This window comes from Topomyia yanbarensis, chromosome 2 (genome assembly GCF_030247195.1).
Source record: "Topomyia yanbarensis strain Yona2022 chromosome 2, ASM3024719v1, whole genome shotgun sequence".
NCBI lineage: Eukaryota > Metazoa > Arthropoda > Insecta > Diptera > Culicidae > Topomyia > Topomyia yanbarensis.
Genome location: NC_080671.1, coordinates 205,419,573 through 205,440,395, shown reverse-complemented (window position 1 = coordinate 205,440,395; position 20,823 = coordinate 205,419,573). Strand labels below are relative to the sequence as shown.

Here is a 20,823-nt window from a genome sequence, read left to right as displayed (position 1 = left end):
CACATAGCGCACATGAAAAATTTTGTTCTATCAACTGCTCCTGATGACCGGATTGCTTGCGATGTTAGATAGCAGCTACACAACATTCACATTGCTCATGTCCTAGTTTAACTAGTGATATGTTCACTGCCCATAAACGCATAAGAGTCCCATGTGGATTTTTGTCGAAAATGAGTTATCCGTTGGATTGTATTCTGTATCCCCACTGAATCACGCTGCACAAATAAGATTACCGGGTTTGTTCAGAAAATATCAAAAAAAATACCAAAACATGGTTGTCCCATCCATTTGGCTCAATGGATGGGACAATCTTGAACAGCGTTTTTCTCGGCTTGCTGTTTTTCAACATGGGACTCTTATGCTGTTATGGGCAGTTCATGTCTTTCATAACTCGACAGTAGAAAGCATAGCTGACCTTCATGTTACACGTTTCTGAAAACTCTTGGTGCATTCGTTTCTCGCAAAGATCGGATCTCAGATACAAACGGTTGGGCGCATGTTCTCGCCGGTAGTGCGATGTAGTAGGATTATACGACAAAATGTGAGCTTTCACAGCTTCACGTTTGGCAGTGCCGCGTTTATGCTTTCCACGTCTTGAGGTAGATCTCTTGAACTCCACGTCACCATCAGTGCAACGGTACAACATGTTTCTAGAGAAATATTTGAAAAGGTTAAACAAGACTTAATAGTGTATTCAAGAATACTTTACCCGCAATGCTCTCCATAGCCAATCGTGTTGAGAAAAAACTTTCGACACACGATTATGACCTCATCATTTCCTACCATTAAAGTACAGCTGTAGCTGTTACGTTTTTTTGGTTCTAAACGACTTTTCATTGAACGACGCTTTTTCACAGAAATTCTCTCAACTCTTTCCCGTATATAGCTTGCCCGATCTGTATCGTCCAAGGGGGTGGGTGTGGCGTAGTTGGTAAATCGATTGCTTTGTACGCAGCGCACCTGGGTTCGATTCCCGACCCCGCACATAGGGTTAGAAATTTTTCATAAGAGATTTTTCTAACCCGAAGAGGCGAATGACCTTAAGGTTAAAACCTCTATAATCAAAATAAAAAAAAAAAAAAAATGTATCGTCCAACTCCCAGAATTGTGAATTAAAATTCATTTGATCATCTTTTGAAATTTTATTACCACATTCTCTACGGCATCCGCAATCGATCCGTTTTGCTTTATGTGCCAATTTTCGTTTTCTAACAACAAGATTTTTGTTTATTTCTTTTTTTGTCCTCTCCTTATTATTTACTCTGTCTTTCTTTTTTCCAAATTCGCTTCATTTTCAAAAAAAAACTACCATCCGAATCGTACTCCATGAAACCACAACTGTCATTTTCTAAATTTCCTTGCATATTTCCATGCGGCAAACATTCTCCGAAAACTTCCCTGAAGAAATTTTTACCTTGAGAAAAATATTCATTTTCGTTTTGCACCGCATCGAATCCAAAAAATTCATCTTGCGAGCTCTCGTCACTACCGTACGCTTTCAAATATTCCAAGGCAGACATTCTGGAACTGTTCAACTTGTCTACTTCAAAGCGATAACAACATGACTTTTGCGAACTGATTCGAATAAATTATAATTGCACAGTTAACTCAAACCGAACAGCTGTCAATAGGGGCCCTTACACGAGGTGTTAGTAATGTCATTACTGAGCAGTAATGTCACTTTTAATGGTCGTGTCAGGCTTTTCGTGCAGTACCAGTAATGTCATTACTCAATAAACTTGTGTAAGAGTTCCTAATAGAATGCTCAGACATGGGACTAACGTGCGATTATTTTTTTAACTATCACAAAAAGTAACCGCATAAGAGTCTCGTGCTATTTTCTACAATATATAGTCAATATTTTTCATGGTTTTATATCATTTACCATAGGTAGACATTATTTTATCACATTGATTTGAGAAATATTACTTACAATATAAAAAACACTCGTAGAAAAGAAAAACCAATCAAAAATTTGAATCGGCTTTTTCTCCGCTGCTTGTTTTGTAACATGGGACTTGCGATTATGGGCAGGCTGCAGTATGGTATAAGTTCTCTGCATTGCTGGATTCGCACATTTGAATGCATACTGCATATAGCATACAGGATGGATTTTAAAAAATGGACATGTGGAAGAATTCAAAGCAGCAAAGCTGCGAATTCAACAAAAATTTTATGAAAAACTCATGTAGATAAACCGCGTTCAAATTGTGGAAACAGTGACGATGGTAATACTGCTAGAAAATTTTTCGCGAGCGCAACTGTCTCCGCAGACATCACTGGAATAGACATAAATTTAATAGAACGATTAAGGATTATATTGATTGCTATTTCGTCTGGTCATTGATCAAATGAAGGTCGAAAATTATGCATTGGAAACAGCACAGCTCTACGTAACGTTATACAATTGATATAATATGCCAACAACACTTCATAAGATCTTGATCCACGGACACGAGATAATCGAGAAAGCTATTTTATCAATAGGCAGAATATCTGAAGATGCACAGGAGCACATGAATAAGGAGATACGATGGTTGAGAAAGGATCATACTCGCAAATGTTCTAGGATAGACAACTTGAGGGATACCTTTAACGCACTCAACATTTCATCGGATCCTATAATTTCCAGCTACCGAAAGACGCAACAATAGAAACATGATTTACCCAACGAAGTGAAAATGCTTATGAAGCAAGACGAGAACGACAGTTAATGAATAAATAAATAATAGATGAAAATAAAGGCAATATTTTGGATTTTTAATTTTCAAATCGGCTATATCACTTGAAAAGCGAATACATTTTAACTAAACGAAGCCAGTCCAATTGAATATCTCAATAATTAGGAACCACCCTTAGTGATCAAATAATTGTATACATAAAAACTGTGTATGTTAGTAGGAAAATACTGATAATGATTTTTTTACTTTAAAACACTTTTAGAACCATCCTAGTACTTCAGGTCTTCAATTTAGGATTTCAAGAATATCAGAATCGGATTCAGCACCCCAAATTACCCTTAGATGCTAGATTTAGACAGTTTCATTTACTTTTGAGGTTTTGTCCAGCTTTTGTATGGAGTGGATCCACTGTGCGACCCGAAAGCGCTGCTCATCATTTCTAAGAGCCGGTGTGCTTGGTCGAGTTAAATAATCTTAAGAACAAGTATTGAAAAATTAACTATCTCTTAAGTGCCAGTTCTGCACTCCTTTCCTGAACTAGATTCATACCCAAGGTCAAAAGAGTCAACAACTAGCAGGATCTACATGTCCTCCATCCAAGCGAATTGATCTATCAACTTGCAAGTTGGAGATCTACCAACCAACCACGAAGACTTCCGAACCAATGAGAATGGACCATGACAGTCGAAGACCACAGACCCAGCGCCATCTCGTACCGTTCCTGAAATTAGTTGTTTGTTAGTGCTACTTACAGATTTCATTTCAATGGTAGTAAGTGTTTCATTCCCTCTTGTAAAACTGCTAATGTCTTCCGGCATTTCGACGCCCTCGGTCGACCGTCTCATAGAAGAGATCTCTTTCATCGAATCCTCAATTTCAGTCGCAACTCGTATACGAGACGAGACGCTCGAGTAGTTCTACTATTTCGGATATCAACTGTATGAAGCGAAACATTATCTTTATCATTTTACGCATATTCTCTAATTCTATAATCAACTAAGGCTGTCTGCCGATTTTAATACAGAAACGCTAATGATATGACCATCAAGAATACGTCAGACAACCTTGATTGACCCTCTTGGACACCAGTTTGGCCTTACCAAGCCGTAATGCGGGTGGCGGTGTGAAAACTGCCGAATAGAGGTTGGGAACAGCTTGAAGCAACATCTGATGTTGTTCAAATGTATGTGATATCCAAGACTGACTTGGATAGTTCCATCGAGCCTAGTTTGCATACCTTACATAACTAGACTCACTGTTCTCCATTCGCCCACTTTGGGTTATTTTGCTTCAAATTAATAAAAGATCAGAGTTGTAAAAATTTTATTGTAAATGATTCATAAGACTTCAGTTGTTTGTTGCATCATTCATTCAAAGAGCTATTGTCACCCAATCACTTTCCATTCATTTTCAATTTTATTATCGCTCTGAATATCTGTTAACTGGGCTACTGACTAGGCTATTAAACAGAACTACCCAGAACCTACTTCACACTGTTCATGTATGCTTGAAAATGCTAAACATGTCAACATTTAAGCTAAACTGACCACTGCAAAGTAGATGACGGCTTTGTTTGGTGAATAAAAAGGCATCAAGAAAATCCCGCCGACTTGAAGATGAATCGTTCAGGGAGGTTTTGAATTTAAATCTTGGTTACGGTAGATTCAACTGAAAATTGGAATTTGAAAATGAAAATTCGCATCACTGTTACTAAATAGAAACAAATATATTTTTTACTGTATCGATTTTGTTGGCTATTTTCGGCAAATTTGAGACTAAGAGAAACGAAAGCAATGAAATTGAAAGACGGATAGGTATTCTAGAGCGAATCAGTTATAAACTTAGAACGGAAAACTAGAACTAGGCAGGCTCATATGGGCATGATCGAAAGGAAATGTGAAGAATTTTTTGCCTTCTGCATAGTAGGAGTTGGGCGTTCCACCCAAGTCTACCGCATGGTCTATGGTAGAACATAACTCATCATCATGTTTTACCGCCGACGCCGGCAAAAAATTCTTCACAAATCCTCGCCTAGAACGACCATGCGATCATTCTTCTCCCTTTCTGCTAGCATCGATTGAATGCATACGTCACGGCTTGATGCTAGCAGAAAGGGAGAAGAATGATCGCATGGTCGTTCTAGGCGAGGATTTGTGAAGAATTTTTTGCCGGCGTCGGCGGTAAAACATGATGATGAGTTATGTTCTACCATAGACCATGCGGTAGACTTGGGTGGAACGCCCAACTCCTACTATGCAGAAGGCAAAAAATTCTTCACATTTCCTTTCGATCATGCCCATATGAGCCTGCCTAGTTCTAGTTTTCCGTTCTAAGTTTATAACTGATTCGCTCTAGAATACCTATCCGTCTTTCAATTTCATTGCTTTCGTTTCTCTTAGTCTCAAATTTGCCGAAAATAGCCAACAAAATCGATACAGTAGAACCTTGCGGCAATTAAAAACATAGTAACAAATATATTTTTTGCATAGTCTAAATTTGCGTAGATGGGCTCAAAACGAGAAAATTTTATTCTGAAATGTTAATTTCAAGTTTATGTCAAATAATAAGATACCTTCTGATAGTGTCTCCTCGAGAGCAGTAGTTTTGTGACAGTCCCATGTACATATTGCTTAAAAACATGGCCATATACACATTTAGGCCTATATAAATACTCTAGGGGTACAAAACCAGTTGGTTACCCTATTGCATCTAAACTTCACCGACTGAAAATTTTGCTGTGGTGTTTTTGTTACATATATGTTATGCGAAGTGGACTGCGAGTCTTTCTATGAAGCTGATTTATTGTAGTGTTTATATTCGTAACCTCTTTATACATTTTCTTACCGTTGTGTTCTATCACTTCCAACTCAGGGCTAGCGAGATAGTATTGGTCGCATAAAAATCGTGCATTCTCATACGCATCCCGTACAACCATGTGCGGATCGCAAAGAGGGTCTATACATCCCACGTGTCTACCCGATTGAGGTATTTCGCCAAAAAGAATTGCTGTGAATAGAAAAAAAGTATAAAATGACAGATCAAGCTTGATGATTGTATTTATATTCATATTTATAAACAACAAATGCAAAACATACTGTGCTGGTTGATTAGCATACGAATGCTAACACGAGACATGTAGAGCCGATCCAGAAAATACTGCATGGAAAGCTCAGTGGATGGTTCAATATGACCGTTACGACTTTCCTTCAGTTCGAGAATTCCTTGGGCCATAGTCTGTACAACGTCCGAATGCCGGTCACGTATCTTGGACAAGGACTTGCAGAATCTTTTATGTAGGAGGTGATGAATTTGTGAGATAAGGGAAAAACACGTTATACTATGAAAAATTCATATTCAACACAGGTCAGTTAGGGTATTTACTTTTCCAAGTTATCATCAGAGGGATCGGTTTTCTCAAACGCTAGCATTTCTTCGAAACTTTTCACATACCATGCACTGACCAAACCCACTGAAGGCATCCGTAGCAGACTATCTGGAAGCAATGTTATCTCTTTCATGATATTTGCCAGTCGTACCGGCAGCTCCTTGCGAAGAAAAATAAACGATTTTGTGGGGCAGGCATTAAGACCTATGAAGAGAAAATTATGATTATAGTTTCGAACAATCGGTGCTTATGAATAATGAAACCAATGTTTGAGGTGCGTTTTAAATATATCGTCTTTCAGTAGCAGTGACAAACCTACGCACTAACATATTCTTGGTATCTAAAACGTTTTTACGATTATATTTAGAGACGTATTCTTAGAAGAAAAAACTAGAGGTTGGCAAAGTCAGAAAAAACCGCTACGGTGACGCGACTGCTCGACGGCACATGCAAATAACATTGCGTCGATACTACAACTTGTGAGAACTGGATAGAAAGCGTACCTGATAAAGGCTGTTGATATCTGTTTAGACAGGTGGGAAAAACGGAACTTATCTTAATTTTAAAGATTAACTTATCCATTTGTTCACACAAAATTGATGCACAGTGGAGCACTAAATACATCAAACTTGATCAAAATTATTTTGACGGTTTTTGCGTGCGTCAGAAGGAATTTGTGTAACTTTCTTGGTCAAATACGAGGTAGAAACCCGTGTTGAGGAAATATTCGTTCTTGTAACTGGTTGCCTCCTATTTCTTATTTAAATCATTTGCCGAGGTCTATGCTCTTTTTTCGAGGAGTCCAACTGGAGCTGTAGAGCTAGGTTCTCGAAAGGACTCCCCGTCAGAATTATTCACTAGCATTGCAGACGAGACGGGAAATGTCACTCACTAAAACACTGCTCAACCCTTACATGCATACTGTTACCATTTGGCAACATACCGCATTCTGTTATATAAAGTCTCAACAAGAGGTGAATATTGCATCCTCTAGTCTAGTCTAGTCTACACATACACAGCCAATACATGTAGGGATCCTGGAAAATTGCAGGCGTTCGTCCACAATTTTTCTTGTCATTATTAACGTTTGACACAAGCATTAAAGCGGGCAGGCCAACTGTGCAGCGTACAAAATGAAGATGATTCAAAATTATACGGCAATCAAATTATTCATTTAATGAAGAATTTAATCAACGAATCATTTTGAACCTTGAATAAGGAAGAAACGTGGACAACCGTACACAACCGTTTCAATTTGATAGGGGTTTGATAAATCGTTGGGAGTGACTTGGCTAAGAGGGTTAATGTCACTCCTTTGGTTCCGGGTTCCTGGGATGGGGCAGAGGTTATTAGCCCTGTCCTGGCTGATGAACCAAGGTTATAGCGCCTTTACTCGCTCTCTGAAATAATGATAGAGAAAATTGGCCAAAACGGTTAGTTATTGCTAAACATAAAGACAAAAGGCAAAAACGCCTAAACAGCTCTGAGAGCCGAAAAAAATAAAGTCTAACGAAAACATTTTTTGTGGGAATATTTGAACAATAATAATAAATTAAAACGATCTAACCGGCGGTGAAATTGCGATCCAGACTAGCCAATTATTCCGCACGAGTTCCTCTTGCTACTGCCACCAACAACGAAACACGTTTGCGAGAGCAAACATGCTGCTATCGGTATCCCAAATAGCTTAGAGCCGCTTCCGGAAACAGATTTGCAGCCTTCCGCCTTCCAATGTTTTTTCCTCCGCATGTTTAATATAAACCACCACAAATAATCTTTTCTTCCAGAACCCAATTTTCACCGCGTAAAATTTCTCTTCTTTTTTCCCAAAAAATGATCTTAGCACGACGATTTTATTCACGATATCGTTTCTCACAGTTTAATTCTACGACACTATTTCACAGTTCAAATAAAATTAAAAAGCTTTGAAGTCTTTGGAAAATTTTACGAGAGCACAAAATTTTCGCGTCTCTCAACAAGAGGTGAATATTGCATCCATACCGAAAAATCAGTACCAAAGAAAAATGAGTTTCATGCATTTAAAGGTTAAGGCCAATTGCAGCGGGCCGTGATTCTGAATGTGATGTGTATCATCGCAAAGGACTCGAGCGTACATTAACGTACATTAACGTGTTCGATCGCGTATGCCTTTGTATGTCGCGTATTCGATTTTATAATCGTGTGCCTTTCGCATATTCCTGTGTGGTCTTGGATGATCGCGCGCGGAGCGTGAATCTGATACTTTATTTCCGGTGTACGGTTCAGATGCTAGAAGAAAGTGAGTTCTTCCAGGTCACTAGAGTTCCCGATCATGTCGCCACGGAACGTGTTGTCTAGTGAATATGAGCGTCATTTTTAATTGGTCCAACTGAAGGCATGAGTATAGACTGCTAGGATTGAGAGTCGAGACTTCCGGACCTGACCGATTCATGATTGCGTGAGCGGGGTGTTAATGGTTGAGACCGCGTTTGTAAATTTATAAGTGCTAAAACGTTCAGGCTTAAAACCATAAGGCCGAATCTAAAAGGCTGAAAAATAAAAAGGCGGTTTTTCAAAAGGCAAACTTTTTGGAGGGCGAAATTTCAAAAGGGCACACTTTTCACAAGGCGGAATTTCATAAGGCAAAAATCTCTTCAACATGGATCGGATTCGAATCGTGGTTATGACGGTTTTGGTGTATGCCGGCATGGTTGTTGCTTCTAAAAACAGTAATCATCCTACCAGCGCAATTGTCTTGCTCTCTAAACGCATATTCTAAATAACATTTTTGTTTTTTTTCTGGAAAGAAATCTTGTAATTTTTTTTTTTTTAAGAGTTGTCCTACTGGAGCTGTAGAGCTAGGTTCTCGAAATCAAAAATCAAATACTACAATTTACAGACGAGACAGGCAATGTCACCCACTAAAACACTGCATTAGGCCAATTGTAGCGGACCGTGATTCTGAATGTGATATTCATTGTACGGTTCAGGTATGTGCGGGCGCAGGGATCGCGTGTATAATCGCGAAGGGCTCGAACATTTTTACGTTAACGTGCTCGATCGCGTGTGCGTTTGTATGTCGCGTGTGCTAACGTGTATGTAACTTCGCGTGTATAAATTCTATTTCATAACCGTGTGCCTTTCGCATATCCGCGTGTGTTCTAGAATAATAGCGCGCGGACAGTGAATCTGATACTTAATTTTTTGTGTACGGTTCAGATTCCAGAACAAAGTGGGTTCTTCCATATCATTAGAGTTCCCAATCATGTCGCCGTAGAACGCGTGGTCTAGTGGATATCAGCTTAATTTTTTTTTGATTGATCCAACTGAATGTATGGACTTAAATTGCTAGAATGAAGGCTAAAGATTTCCGGATGTGACCGATTCATGATCGCGCGCGTTTGCGGGATCGCGTTTGAGACCGCGTTTGTAACTACGTAAGTACTAAAACGTTCACACAATTGCCGGAGTGTTATCAAGTTTACGCGATCGCAGGCATAGGTGTACGTAGATGACCGCGAAGGGCTTAAGCGTTCGTATGTTGATGTGTTTGTTGCGTGTGCTCGCGTGTATGAGACTTCGCGTGTATAAATTCCATTTTGAAACCCTGCGGCCATTCATATATTCGCGGACCGTCGTTCTGATCTTTAGTTTTCGGTGTACGGATCACATTCTGACAGGGAGCGAGTTACCCCATATCACTAGAGTTTCCGGGCATGTCGCAATGGAACGTTTTGTCTAGTGGATATGGGAGTTATTTTTCAATTTTATTATTTTTTTTTATTAATTAACAAGGACCTAAATTGTTGGTACCGTGGATAGAGACTTCCGGACGATCCCGATTCATAATGGCGCAAGCGCGGGAGTTTGTAGGTTGACGCTTGAGATCGCGTTGGTAAGTTTATGAGTGCTGAGATTTTCACCCTATCACCGGGGTGTAATCATGTTTGCGAGTTCGTGGGCGTAGGTTGCTTGGAAAATCGCGAGGGGCTCTAACGTTGGTACGCTAACGTGATTTTATAACGTGTGTTCTTGAATGGTCACGCGAACCGTGAGTCTGATATTAAATTTTCGGTGCGCGGTTAGAATTCTGGCAGAGAGTGGGATCCCTTATATCGATAGGGTTCCCGGTCATGTCGCCATGAGACGCGTTGTCTAATAGGTATGAGCGTATTTTCTTAATTGGTCCAGCTGAAGGCATGGACCTAGGCTTCTAGGATCAAGGATAGACTTCCGGACGTGATCGATTCGTAATCGCGTGCGCGAGGGCATTTTTGTAGGTTCCCGCTTGAGACCGCGTTTGAGAATGTGTGAGTGTTAAGACGTTCACTATCACCATCTTTGCTGACCCAGCTGAAGGCGGGTGTAGAATGGCAGTATAGGACTCGAAAAGAAAAAATAAAGGACAACATATAAGAACCGTAATAGATTAGATAGGTACAAGATACAGCTGAATTCATGATCATCACATAAAAGACATACATTAGTACTTCAAACTCCACCAATACTTGAATAGCCAACCACCACAAATAGCACATCCTTTCTCAATTATCTATTTGTTACTGGTTGTTTGTCGACTATGAAAGGGTAAATAGAGGAAAGGTATAGAACAGAAAAAAGGCTCATATCAGCCCTCCCGGCCTCCTCGATACACCACTATCGAGGCGCATTGTAATCAACATCTTGAAGCGGATTTCTTATATAAATAAAATTCTTAGTAGTCATAATGATTGGTGGATTATTAACATGAGAACTAATTAACCTCTAGTAGTAGAACTTGGTGCAAATAGAAACTAAAAAGAGCGAAGGTTCTTATATTTAGATAACTCTATTGAATCTATTGTGGCTTGATGATTTTTACAATATTGTCAATCCCATCAACCTGCGAGAGCAATAAAGAAATAGATATTACATGCATCTAAACTACTGTTAGGTGTTTGGTGATGTGGTTCAAGTGGATTGGATTTCTTCAAAAACTACGTGTTTCAGTTTATTAAGTTGATCTAGTTGAGCATTAACTAGTGGCTGAACAGTATGTTTAAGAGAAGGTTCCATCCATAAGAGATTGTCATCTCTGTTTCTGAAAACAGCGAATCCGATTCGTTATAGACGAGTGTAACTCGCCATCTTCACGAGCCAGAGCGACAGAGCGATTTAAAAGATAAAGACCTGTTTTAATCCACCTAGAGGTGCAATTGTGCCTTTCTCATTTCTACAAACTATGATTTAATAGCTGGTTCGTACAATATAACATTATGGAAATGTCTTTCATTCTTATTACACATGGTAAGTATATATAAGAGCACCTTTTTGCATTCATCGCGGTATCGGTTTGAATCGGAGTTTTCTATGTGATCGCACTCCACAACCCGTAACTCCGGAGCCGGAAGTCGGATGGAGATGGAATTTAATATCAGTTTCCGGGGACGCAACACCTTTCATTTGAGACTAAGTTGATCACATCGGTCTAGCCATTTTCGAGAAACCAATATAACCGTTATTCTGAATTTGGATGCTTCCGGATCCGTCGATGGTGGCCAGTGTGGCCAAAGAGACTTTGAATGACTGTTGGTGACCTAGATCTACAAATTCAACAGTTGTGTTTACATTTTGGAAAAAATTCACCTTTTTACATTCATCGCAGAATTCGTTAGAATCGGGATTTGCTGCGTGATCGTACGTATCACCCTGTAATTCAGGAACCAGAACTCGGATCCACACAAAATTCAACAGCAGCTGATGGACCTTTCATTTAAAATCAAGTTTGCCAAATCGGTTCAGAAAATTCCGAGAAACCGATGTGGACAAATCAACAAATTTTGTTTTGTAACCATACTCTTCAACTCGTAATCCGGAACAAGATGTCGGTTGAAAATGAAATTCAATAGCAACCTATGGGAATATTATACCTTTCATTTGAATCTTAGTTTGTAAAAATCGGTTCAGCCATCTCCGAGAAAGCGATGTGGACATTTTGTTAACAAATCCGCACATACACATACATACATACATACATACATACATACATACATACATACATACATACATACATACATACATACATACATACATACATACATACATACACACATACATACACACAGATATTTTGCGATCTCGGCGAACTGAGTCGAATGTTATATGAGACTCGGCCCTCCGGGCCTTGGTTAGAAAGTCAGTTTTTGGAGCAATTGCTTAACCTTTCTATATGAGAAAGGCAAAAGAATAATATTTAATAAGCTTAATCAGCATGAGTTCAATGTTATCTTCATGTGATTATATTTTGAAAAGTTGGTGGAATGGGTTTGAAAGTGGAGGGAATGGGGGTTAGTAGAGTGGGAGTGGAGGATGCGTCAGAAATCCTTCATCTTATTTCGGTATACGGGGTGGATGAAGGAAATGCGGGCGTGAGGGTGGTCCAAGGGGAGGGGAGTGATGAAGGAGAGAGGTGTAAGGGCAAGGCAAGGGGGGAGGGGTGGCGACGCAGTACTCAACTGCATATTTTGCCTTCCATTTGAGACTTGGTTTGAGAAAATCGGTTCAGTCATCACCGAAGAACCGATATTACTTTAATTGTGGAATTCCGGACTTCCGGAATCGTCGATAGTGGACAATATATTCAAAGAATGTTTGATTGGCAATCAGTGATCTAGATCTGCGATTAGAAGTAATTTGGTGACCATTTCAATAGTTTTTAGCCTCTGAGGTATTACGATTGTACCGATTTATATGGGAAATTCCAGTGCATGCTTACTAACACCCCTGTAACGCCGGTAGCAAGAGTCAGAACCGAATGAAATTCAGCAGCAGTCAATGGTATCACTGTATCTTTCATTTGAAATCAAGTTTGTAAAAATCGGTAGAGAATTCGTTGGGGAATGGGTGTAATATTAGCTTAGGAACTTGGCGGGTTCCCCGGGGGCGTCATGAACCGTCATAGGTGGCCAATGTGGTCAAAGCTGCTTTGATTGATCATTAGTGATCCAGACCCGCAAACTAGAGTAATGTTACATCATATGTTACATCATTTGAACATCATGGTGGTACCAGTTTATATGGGAATTTGCTGTGTGACCACACTCTTCAACCCGTAACTCCGGAACCGGAAGTCGGATCAACTAAAAATTCAATAGCAGCTTATGGGAGCGTTATACCTTTAGTTTGGAATTTAGTTTGCGAAAATTGGTTCAGCCATCTCTGAGAAAATTGTGTGTTTAAATGACACACACACACATACACACACATACACACACATACATACACACACACAGACATTTGCCGATCTCGACGAACTGAATCGAATGGTGTATGACACTCGGTTAAAAAGTCGATTTTTACAGTGATTGCATAGCCTTTCTTTATATGAGAAAGGCAAAAACGCTCTTTGCACTTTTCGTGCGATTCACCGCTCATCTCTTTCACAATAAACTTCTTCACTCCGATGCGTGTTGCTCCCATACGTGCATACTACTCCATGGCTGCACACCCCAAAGAGTAGAAATAAAGAAACTCTTTAGTGTGCATCTTAGTCCCACGTGCAGGGAAGCAGAGAAGGCAATCAAAAAACATTTTGAAAACGTTCTTCCTATAAAACTTTATCTGAATTGTAGTTAAATTCGCTTTCCTACCTCCTTGCCAGTGAAGGGAGGCACAAAAAAGTTGCACTTCAAGACTTTTTAGGCCGTTAGTAATGACATTAATGAGCAGTAATGTCACTTTTAATGAACGTGAAGTCGAGTAATGACGGAACTTCCATGCAATTCTAGTAATGTCATTACTTAGTAAGGCCATTACAAATCTTTTTTAAAAATTATGCCAGGTACATTTTTTTTTTCTGAAGGGGGCGGGGGGGCAAACAAAAAATAAATATTTATTTTAATAAACACAATTTTTTTTTCTTTTTACATTTTCTTTCGATTGTTCTGGTGGACGTTTCCGCAGGGTGATTTCGTATAGCGGGGTTGAGCTATTTGTTTTACTAGAAAAATTCAAGCAAACATTACTGAATCAATCAAAAGTTCACATAGGAAAGGGATGCTAAAGTTTTCGTTTTAAATAATTTTCCGAACAGTGCAAATTCTAAATTACCAATAAAAGCTTGAAAGTTCTGTAAGAACCTTATGTAAACATTTAAGAGTACATTAAGGTATTAACTTTTGGTTGCTTGAATAGTTTTCGTTCCGTTGTGGCGGCACATGGATCGACTGTATACACAAGGTATTAAAATCGGTCAAAGGTGAACCTGCTTGATAACAATGTACAGAAACAGGATTGCAACATTTCACTTATGGACTTTTGGAAAACATTCTGGAATGAATCCAAAGGTCAAGTGTGCGTCAATGGAATTATTCATCTCAGATATGGTTTTCTCTGATATTTTTTCTATTGCGTATTTCGTATACAGTATCCTGGCGAACGTACATCCTGTGCATACTATACTTTTTCGAACTCTAGTGGAAACATCAGCTTTGGTTTATCGCTTGTGCTTGAAGACTCGTAGATTTGTTTGTTTGGTACATTATAGTAATTCGGCTCGGTTCCGTGTACATCTTCGAAATCTTTGCATTTTTCTCCATCTTGTTGCGCAGTAGGTAGCCACATCAGATAAATTCATTTGATAGTCGTACGGATTTATGAAATGTATAGCAATCATCAGTTCATTTTTTGCCTTTTTCATATAAGGAAGACTGTGCAATCACTCTGAAACTCGACTTTTTAAGCTACACCCGGAGTGTCGAGTGTCATATACCACTAGATTCAGTTCGTCGATATCTGAAAATGTCTGTATGTTTTATAGTATGGTTAAATAGCTTCAAAACTGCATTGGCCCTAGGTGGGACTCACTTTTGTGCCTAACCACTACTAACAGTCCTCACTTTTCTTCCTTCCTTTTGTTCCACGAGACTGCATCGAAGCGTTAAATCGTGGGGAGGCTGATTCAGTCTTAAGACAAAATGATACATTAGAGCGGTTTAGCTCCGAACACATATCCGACTAATCGCAGTCATGAACTTCCGTTAGCCATTTGGCTCCCGTTTCTGTGAACCATTTAGTTCCTGTTTTCGCGAGCCATCTGAATTCCTCGTCGAAAGTTCTCCCGATACCGATGCCTGTTGCGCGAGTCATTTAGCTCCCAGTTTTGTCGCAATCTACTCGCATAGTCCATAAATCCTACTCAAAGGGCCAACCAGTACTTGGCGAGGACGGTTCGGCGATACCGGATGGAGCGTAGCTTCTGGTTCGCTGCTTCCGGTTCGTTGAAAACTCAACGACCCACCGCTGATGCTTCACTCGACCTACTCGATCTTGTCCCTGACGGTGAAACTAGTCTGCTCACATGCTTCGATCCAGCGATTTCCGCTGGTTCGTGGTGCCCAGTACACTGGCACCTCAAGCAAAGCTGTGGTTGCTCTCACAGCCTTCCCCTTAACATAATCGTCGTGACTTTAAAGGTTCAAGTCGACGATATATTTTCCGACCGCGCTGTCTTTCGGCTGCTAGTCATCACCAACTCTGTTTTATGATGGGCAATCGTCTCCGTGTCGAGTGTCTCCTCTTCTAGCGATTGTCTGATTACTTGGAACACCACATCATCCGTGAAGCCGAAAATCGTTACATCTCTGGGAAGGTTCAGCTTCAATACTCCATCGTACACTGCGTTCCACAGCGTCGAGTCGAGGAACGTCAGTTGTAGTTGTGATTCCCCCTTGTCTGTCTCGTAGATCAGTGTTCGGTACTGAAAGTAGCTCTATAATATCCTGCAGAGTTACTCATGCTGTACATCGAATGGGCGATTGTTTCCCAACTAGTAATATTGAAGCATTCTTCACGCCTAAGGGAACCACCACGCAAAAACGATATCCTTATCTCTGCTGTCTTCACAGCTCCCACAACCGTTTGGATGGATTTCACTGTAGACCTGCCTATAAGGAAGCCGAATTACATGAGATGCCGTTCTCACGGTCCGCGTACTTCGTTAGCTTGTTCAGGATTACTCCTTCTCTCTAACATTACCAAGGGATATATTGATTACGCTGAAAGATTTCCATGTTGTCCCAGCATCGGAAGCAACATCAGCTTTTGTCGCTTCCAATTGTCGGATCGTTTTAAACATATCCGGGCTCTCATGTATCGCTTCACTTTTATGGCTTTCGCCATCTCGATAAGCTGTTTGTTGGTAAATCGATCTTCATCTTTGTGATCATCCTCCTCACTGTACGGCAAAAATAGATTCATGTTGTGGGGAAAACCTTTCAATGGTGACCTCCATCTTTTCCGGGCACCTTTCAGGTGGTGCAGCTGAGCCTTTTATCTTCGTTATGCCAACTTTGTAGGTCTCTCCTAAGGAAATTCGCGTTGGCTTTGTGGCAAGGCTTTCTTGTACAGCTTGACTGCTTTGTTGAGAGCGGTTCTTGCAGCTCGCTTCCTTCGAGCTTTCTGACTTTTTAATTTTAAATATGTTTGACACGGCTCAATGCGTTAGCACAACTGAGCCGTGGAGCGCACCTTGGGGGTCATTTGGTCCGTCGTCTCTCGCGTTTTCGTTTACGTCCATGTCATCATCGGTACTGCATTCATCTTGCTCATCGTCGGATGTTCTTATTTGTTGTTTGTGCTTACCCGATCAGAAGCACATAACAGAAATATTTCAAAACTATATCTCGCATTGCTACTTGTTATAAATTTCTGTTATTTTAACTCCTAACGAGACCTAATTTATAACACAATAGGTTACAAAAATTGCGTTCTGTTATAATCCTGTTATTTCATTCTGATCGGGTTTGGGTCGCTATTGTAAATCCTTCTTCATCGGTATTAGATTCCTTATTGGTGGTGTTGGTTGTTGGTTTGGAAACATTTGCTGTAATTGTTGTTACTTCGATGTTGGTAATGGCAGTTGGTTTAGTGGTACTGGGGCCGATCGTTGTTGAGCTGGTGTTTGTGAATGTCCGGTCTGCAGTCGTTGGTTTACCAACTGGTTGTGGTTTAACATACGATGATTGTATACCGGCTTTGGTCGTATCAGGAGGAATTTCTTTGGCAGTCTCTGCGCAAGGTTTCCCGTGGTGTAGCGGATGATCACAATATTGACAGGTAGGAATCTGTCCTGGGTGCGTGACTAGTGTTCGTTGAGAATATTCCCATGAGGTGATTTGCATGTGAAAGTCAAGTAAGAGGGAATAGGTTTTGTCGGACGCATTCTCACCACACGAACTCCGTTGCGGAGTCTTGGGAAGAAGTTCCTCCAACTATCTTCCTTAACACTATTCACCTCTCCGTATTTTGACAGGATTTGTTTGATAGCGAAGGAACTAGTACGTGGTGCCAGGTCATGTCAACATCTATATACGTTGGGATACTGTATAAAATGTCATTACATTCGATGACGTGTTTCATGTTGTTCTGGGAAGCGAATGATTCTGCTTGACTAATATTTTTTAACATATTCAGTACCGCATGACGTAAATGGTGGAATTGCACCGCATAAAGTACCGCAAGCTACGTTGAACTTCAAGTTCAGCTTCAACATTTGCTCCCCTTCATGAATTGATGGTATTACCGGATATTTCGTGTAGTCAACAGCAACACAGTTTGCCCGCATCGTGATATACTTTTGCTTGGCATTGTTACTCATTGTTTATTCACGTATCACACACTAGGCAGAAGGAATCAATTTTTGCCAAGAGTCGCGCGGGTAAATTTGATTACTTGCCCTGCTATTGCAGCGGTGCGATTTCTAGCTTCTGAACTGAGCGAGATGAGAAACCGAAGTGATCTCCGACTTCTTCTCCATGCTCGGAGGCAACTTATACGTAGATCGATAATCGTCGTATTGCACCCGGCGACCGTTTCTCAGTTTCCCATCCCTTGGTATGGTCGCATTACACGCCTTTGTTAGTAGTGCCGTGAACTCGTTCGCATTTAGGTTGAAGAGCATACCCTCAAATTCAAGTTCTTCGACGGACATGTTCCTGTGAAAAATCGCTGTTTTCCATCTTCACTCTTTTATATATCTCCTACATATTCATATTCATGTTTAGTTCATAGTCCTGTTATCAATGCTGTACCAAATCGCTTGGTGGTCGCTGTGGATAGATCATCGCACACTTTTCAGTCCATCTTTCCGGATATTCCAAGGCTACAAAAATTGACATCGATAATGGACTCCCGGTTCTTCCTGCGATAAGTGCCGATGATACCATTATTTGTAAGATCTATATTTAGCTTTGCTAGAGCATTCTTGATCACTGATGGCCAGACAAAGTTCTTTTGATTCCAGCGTCTATCTCGAAAATTTCGCATGTTTCTGGTTCTTGGAATATTTCAGAATTAATGTCTCTTCGGCTTCTTGGAAAACGGCTTATTCGATTTTCACAAGCTTAGCCTTAAATGGAAGGTTTGGTAGCAGATTTTGATCTGATCAAGTTCATAAGAATCGCACATAAGGCTGCGGAAATACGGTATGAATACTACGATCCCATATGAAATCTTTAAATGTCAAAAACCTTTCGGTAAAGCTCATGTATATTGAATATTGAACCACATATAAATCTCCAGGAGTCTGATTTGAATTCAGATTGTTTCCTTATCGAAATTATTTTCGAATGCAACGATCGATTATGTCTCTATCGACTGTTGCGTTCAAAATGGAATCGATTCAGAAGTCGGTCTGTATTAGCCTTTCCATGAGATGTTTGTTTGATAATACACAGATGGGTCCTTCCTTCCGCGACCAGCAAACGTTTCATTTGATGTTGGACTGGATCGATGATCTCATTTAAACTTCACATTTACCCGAGAATGGTCAAAATAAAAATTATCATGGGATGGTAATTTCTAAAACTACCATAATAGTTTTCAGTTACGAAAAGCAAAACTCTATGGAAGCTATTGTGGTTCTATAAAACGTGACAATTTTTTGAATTTTGGTTATTTAAAAAAAAAATTATTTGCCCCCTGATTTTTTTCAGCGATTTTGAAGGGGGGGGGGGGGTGACATAATTTTTAAAAAATATTTGTAATGGCCTAATGACACTTTTATTGTGCGTGTAAGAGGCCCTTTTGAACGAAATTGTGCAGCTCTTGGTGCACAGATCTTTATCTTTTTCATTTTCAAGTTTCTCTTTGTGCGGTCATTCTGCACATCGCAGTGTTTTTGTGCTGCTCTATTTTTCATTGGTGTATTTCGCTCTTTGTGGCACATTGTGTGAGCAAGGAACAAGCCTGGTCACATGTTGTGTTAAAAGTGCCAGTTTTTTTTGCAATTGAGTTGCTTATTTACATGCAGGGTAATGAGCCTATTTGTGGTTTTCGAACTATTTCGGTAAGGGTTTATATATGATGAGGTCGTTAAAAAAGTGGAACATTTTTATTCTTTTATCTTAAAATATAGATTCTTAAGAAAGTATCTCAAGTTTTCCTAGAGGTCTAAGTAGTGTAACGTGCTCTGGTGGGGGTCAATTTAATTTATAATTTATTTCCCACTCAAACATCACACTAACAACACAACAGGTACCTAACACATTAAAACGCCTAATAGTCTTCAACCAAAGTACTCAGCTTTAGCGCCATCCTATATAAATAGAATGCCAAGTCTCAATATTGTTTTGCCCAGCTGCTAGCGGCCAGTCGTAAGTTCGGGCAGCAGATATAAGAAAACTATTAGGACCTTGAACATCGTTATTTATTTGATAAGGTTCAACGTGATGTCCGCAAAGAAAACAAATCTGCTCTAAGCGTCATAAATACATTACACTATCCTCCTTCTCCGAAGAAAAAAATTGAAATTTTATCAATTCAATTGAAAAAATTTTAACTTTTTTTTCAATAAATAAACTAACCCTATTCTCGTTTCTCGAGATTCATGCTCCAATACATCTATTGAAGACTTTTATAGAGCCTTTCAGACTCAATGCTTTCTGTCTTTTAAGAAAGACTTTTATCCTAATGAGGAAGTCTTTCAAGGAAGAATTTCATATCCTAGTGCTTCCTGTCTTTCAAGCAAGACTTTTACGCGAATGCTTCCTGTCTTTCAAGGAAGACTTATAACGCTACTTAAACCTAACTAAAATTAATATCACATACTTAGTCCAAACGGGACCATTGACCCTATCCACCGATTCACGGCTTTCCATGCCCCACTTTGGGCGCCAAATGTAACGTGCTCCGGTGGGGGTCAATTTAATTTATAATTTATTTCCCACTCAATCAACACAATAACAACACAACAGGTACCTAACACATCAAAACGCCTAATAGTCTTCAACCAAAGTACTCAGCTTTAGCGCCATCCTATATAAATAGAATGCCAAGTCTCAATATTGTTTTGCCCAGCTGCTAGCGGCCAGTCGTAAGTTCGGGCAGCAGATATAAGAAAACTATTAGGACCTCGAACATCGTTATTCATTTGATAAGGTTCAACGTGATGTCCGGAAAGGAAACAAATCTGCTCTAAGCGTCATAAATACATTACAGTAGTAGAAGCAAACTTATAGCGCTGTTCGTCTTATTCCTTTACGAGGATGGAGGGCGTGGCGCGAAACTTTAAATGTTAATAATCTCGAAATCATGTTTTACCAAAACTGTTGATGCAATATCTTTCGGCCGATTCGAATTTTTCTTTTAAATTCTTCGTAACTTATGTGCCGTGTCCTTAAGGGGGGGGGGGGCGTCTGGTGTAGCGGGTAACAAAAACGATTTCTTTTTTATTCGCTTAATTTTTAGTTATCCGCAGGAAAATCAAAAAAATAAGAAAAACAAAATACGCAAGATATGGTA

The 20,823-nt window shown here is 39.8% G+C and overlaps 1 protein-coding gene across 2 annotated transcripts in view; it reads right to left on the bottom strand.

Moving 5' to 3' along the window:
* Nucleotides 1-20,823, bottom strand: part of LOC131682768 (pyruvate dehydrogenase (acetyl-transferring) kinase, mitochondrial) — a 215,395-nt gene that overhangs the window by 154,646 nt on the left and 39,926 nt on the right. For both annotated transcript variants that reach the window (XM_058964488.1, XM_058964489.1), the window contains exons 2-4: nucleotides 6,063-6,270; nucleotides 5,777-5,967; nucleotides 5,526-5,687 (exon numbers count right to left, since the gene is read on the bottom strand). In XM_058964488.1, coding sequence (XP_058820471.1) covers nucleotides 5,526-5,687; nucleotides 5,777-5,967; nucleotides 6,063-6,270 — 561 coding nt within the window. The remainder of the gene's footprint in view (nucleotides 1-5,525; nucleotides 5,688-5,776; nucleotides 5,968-6,062; nucleotides 6,271-20,823) is intronic.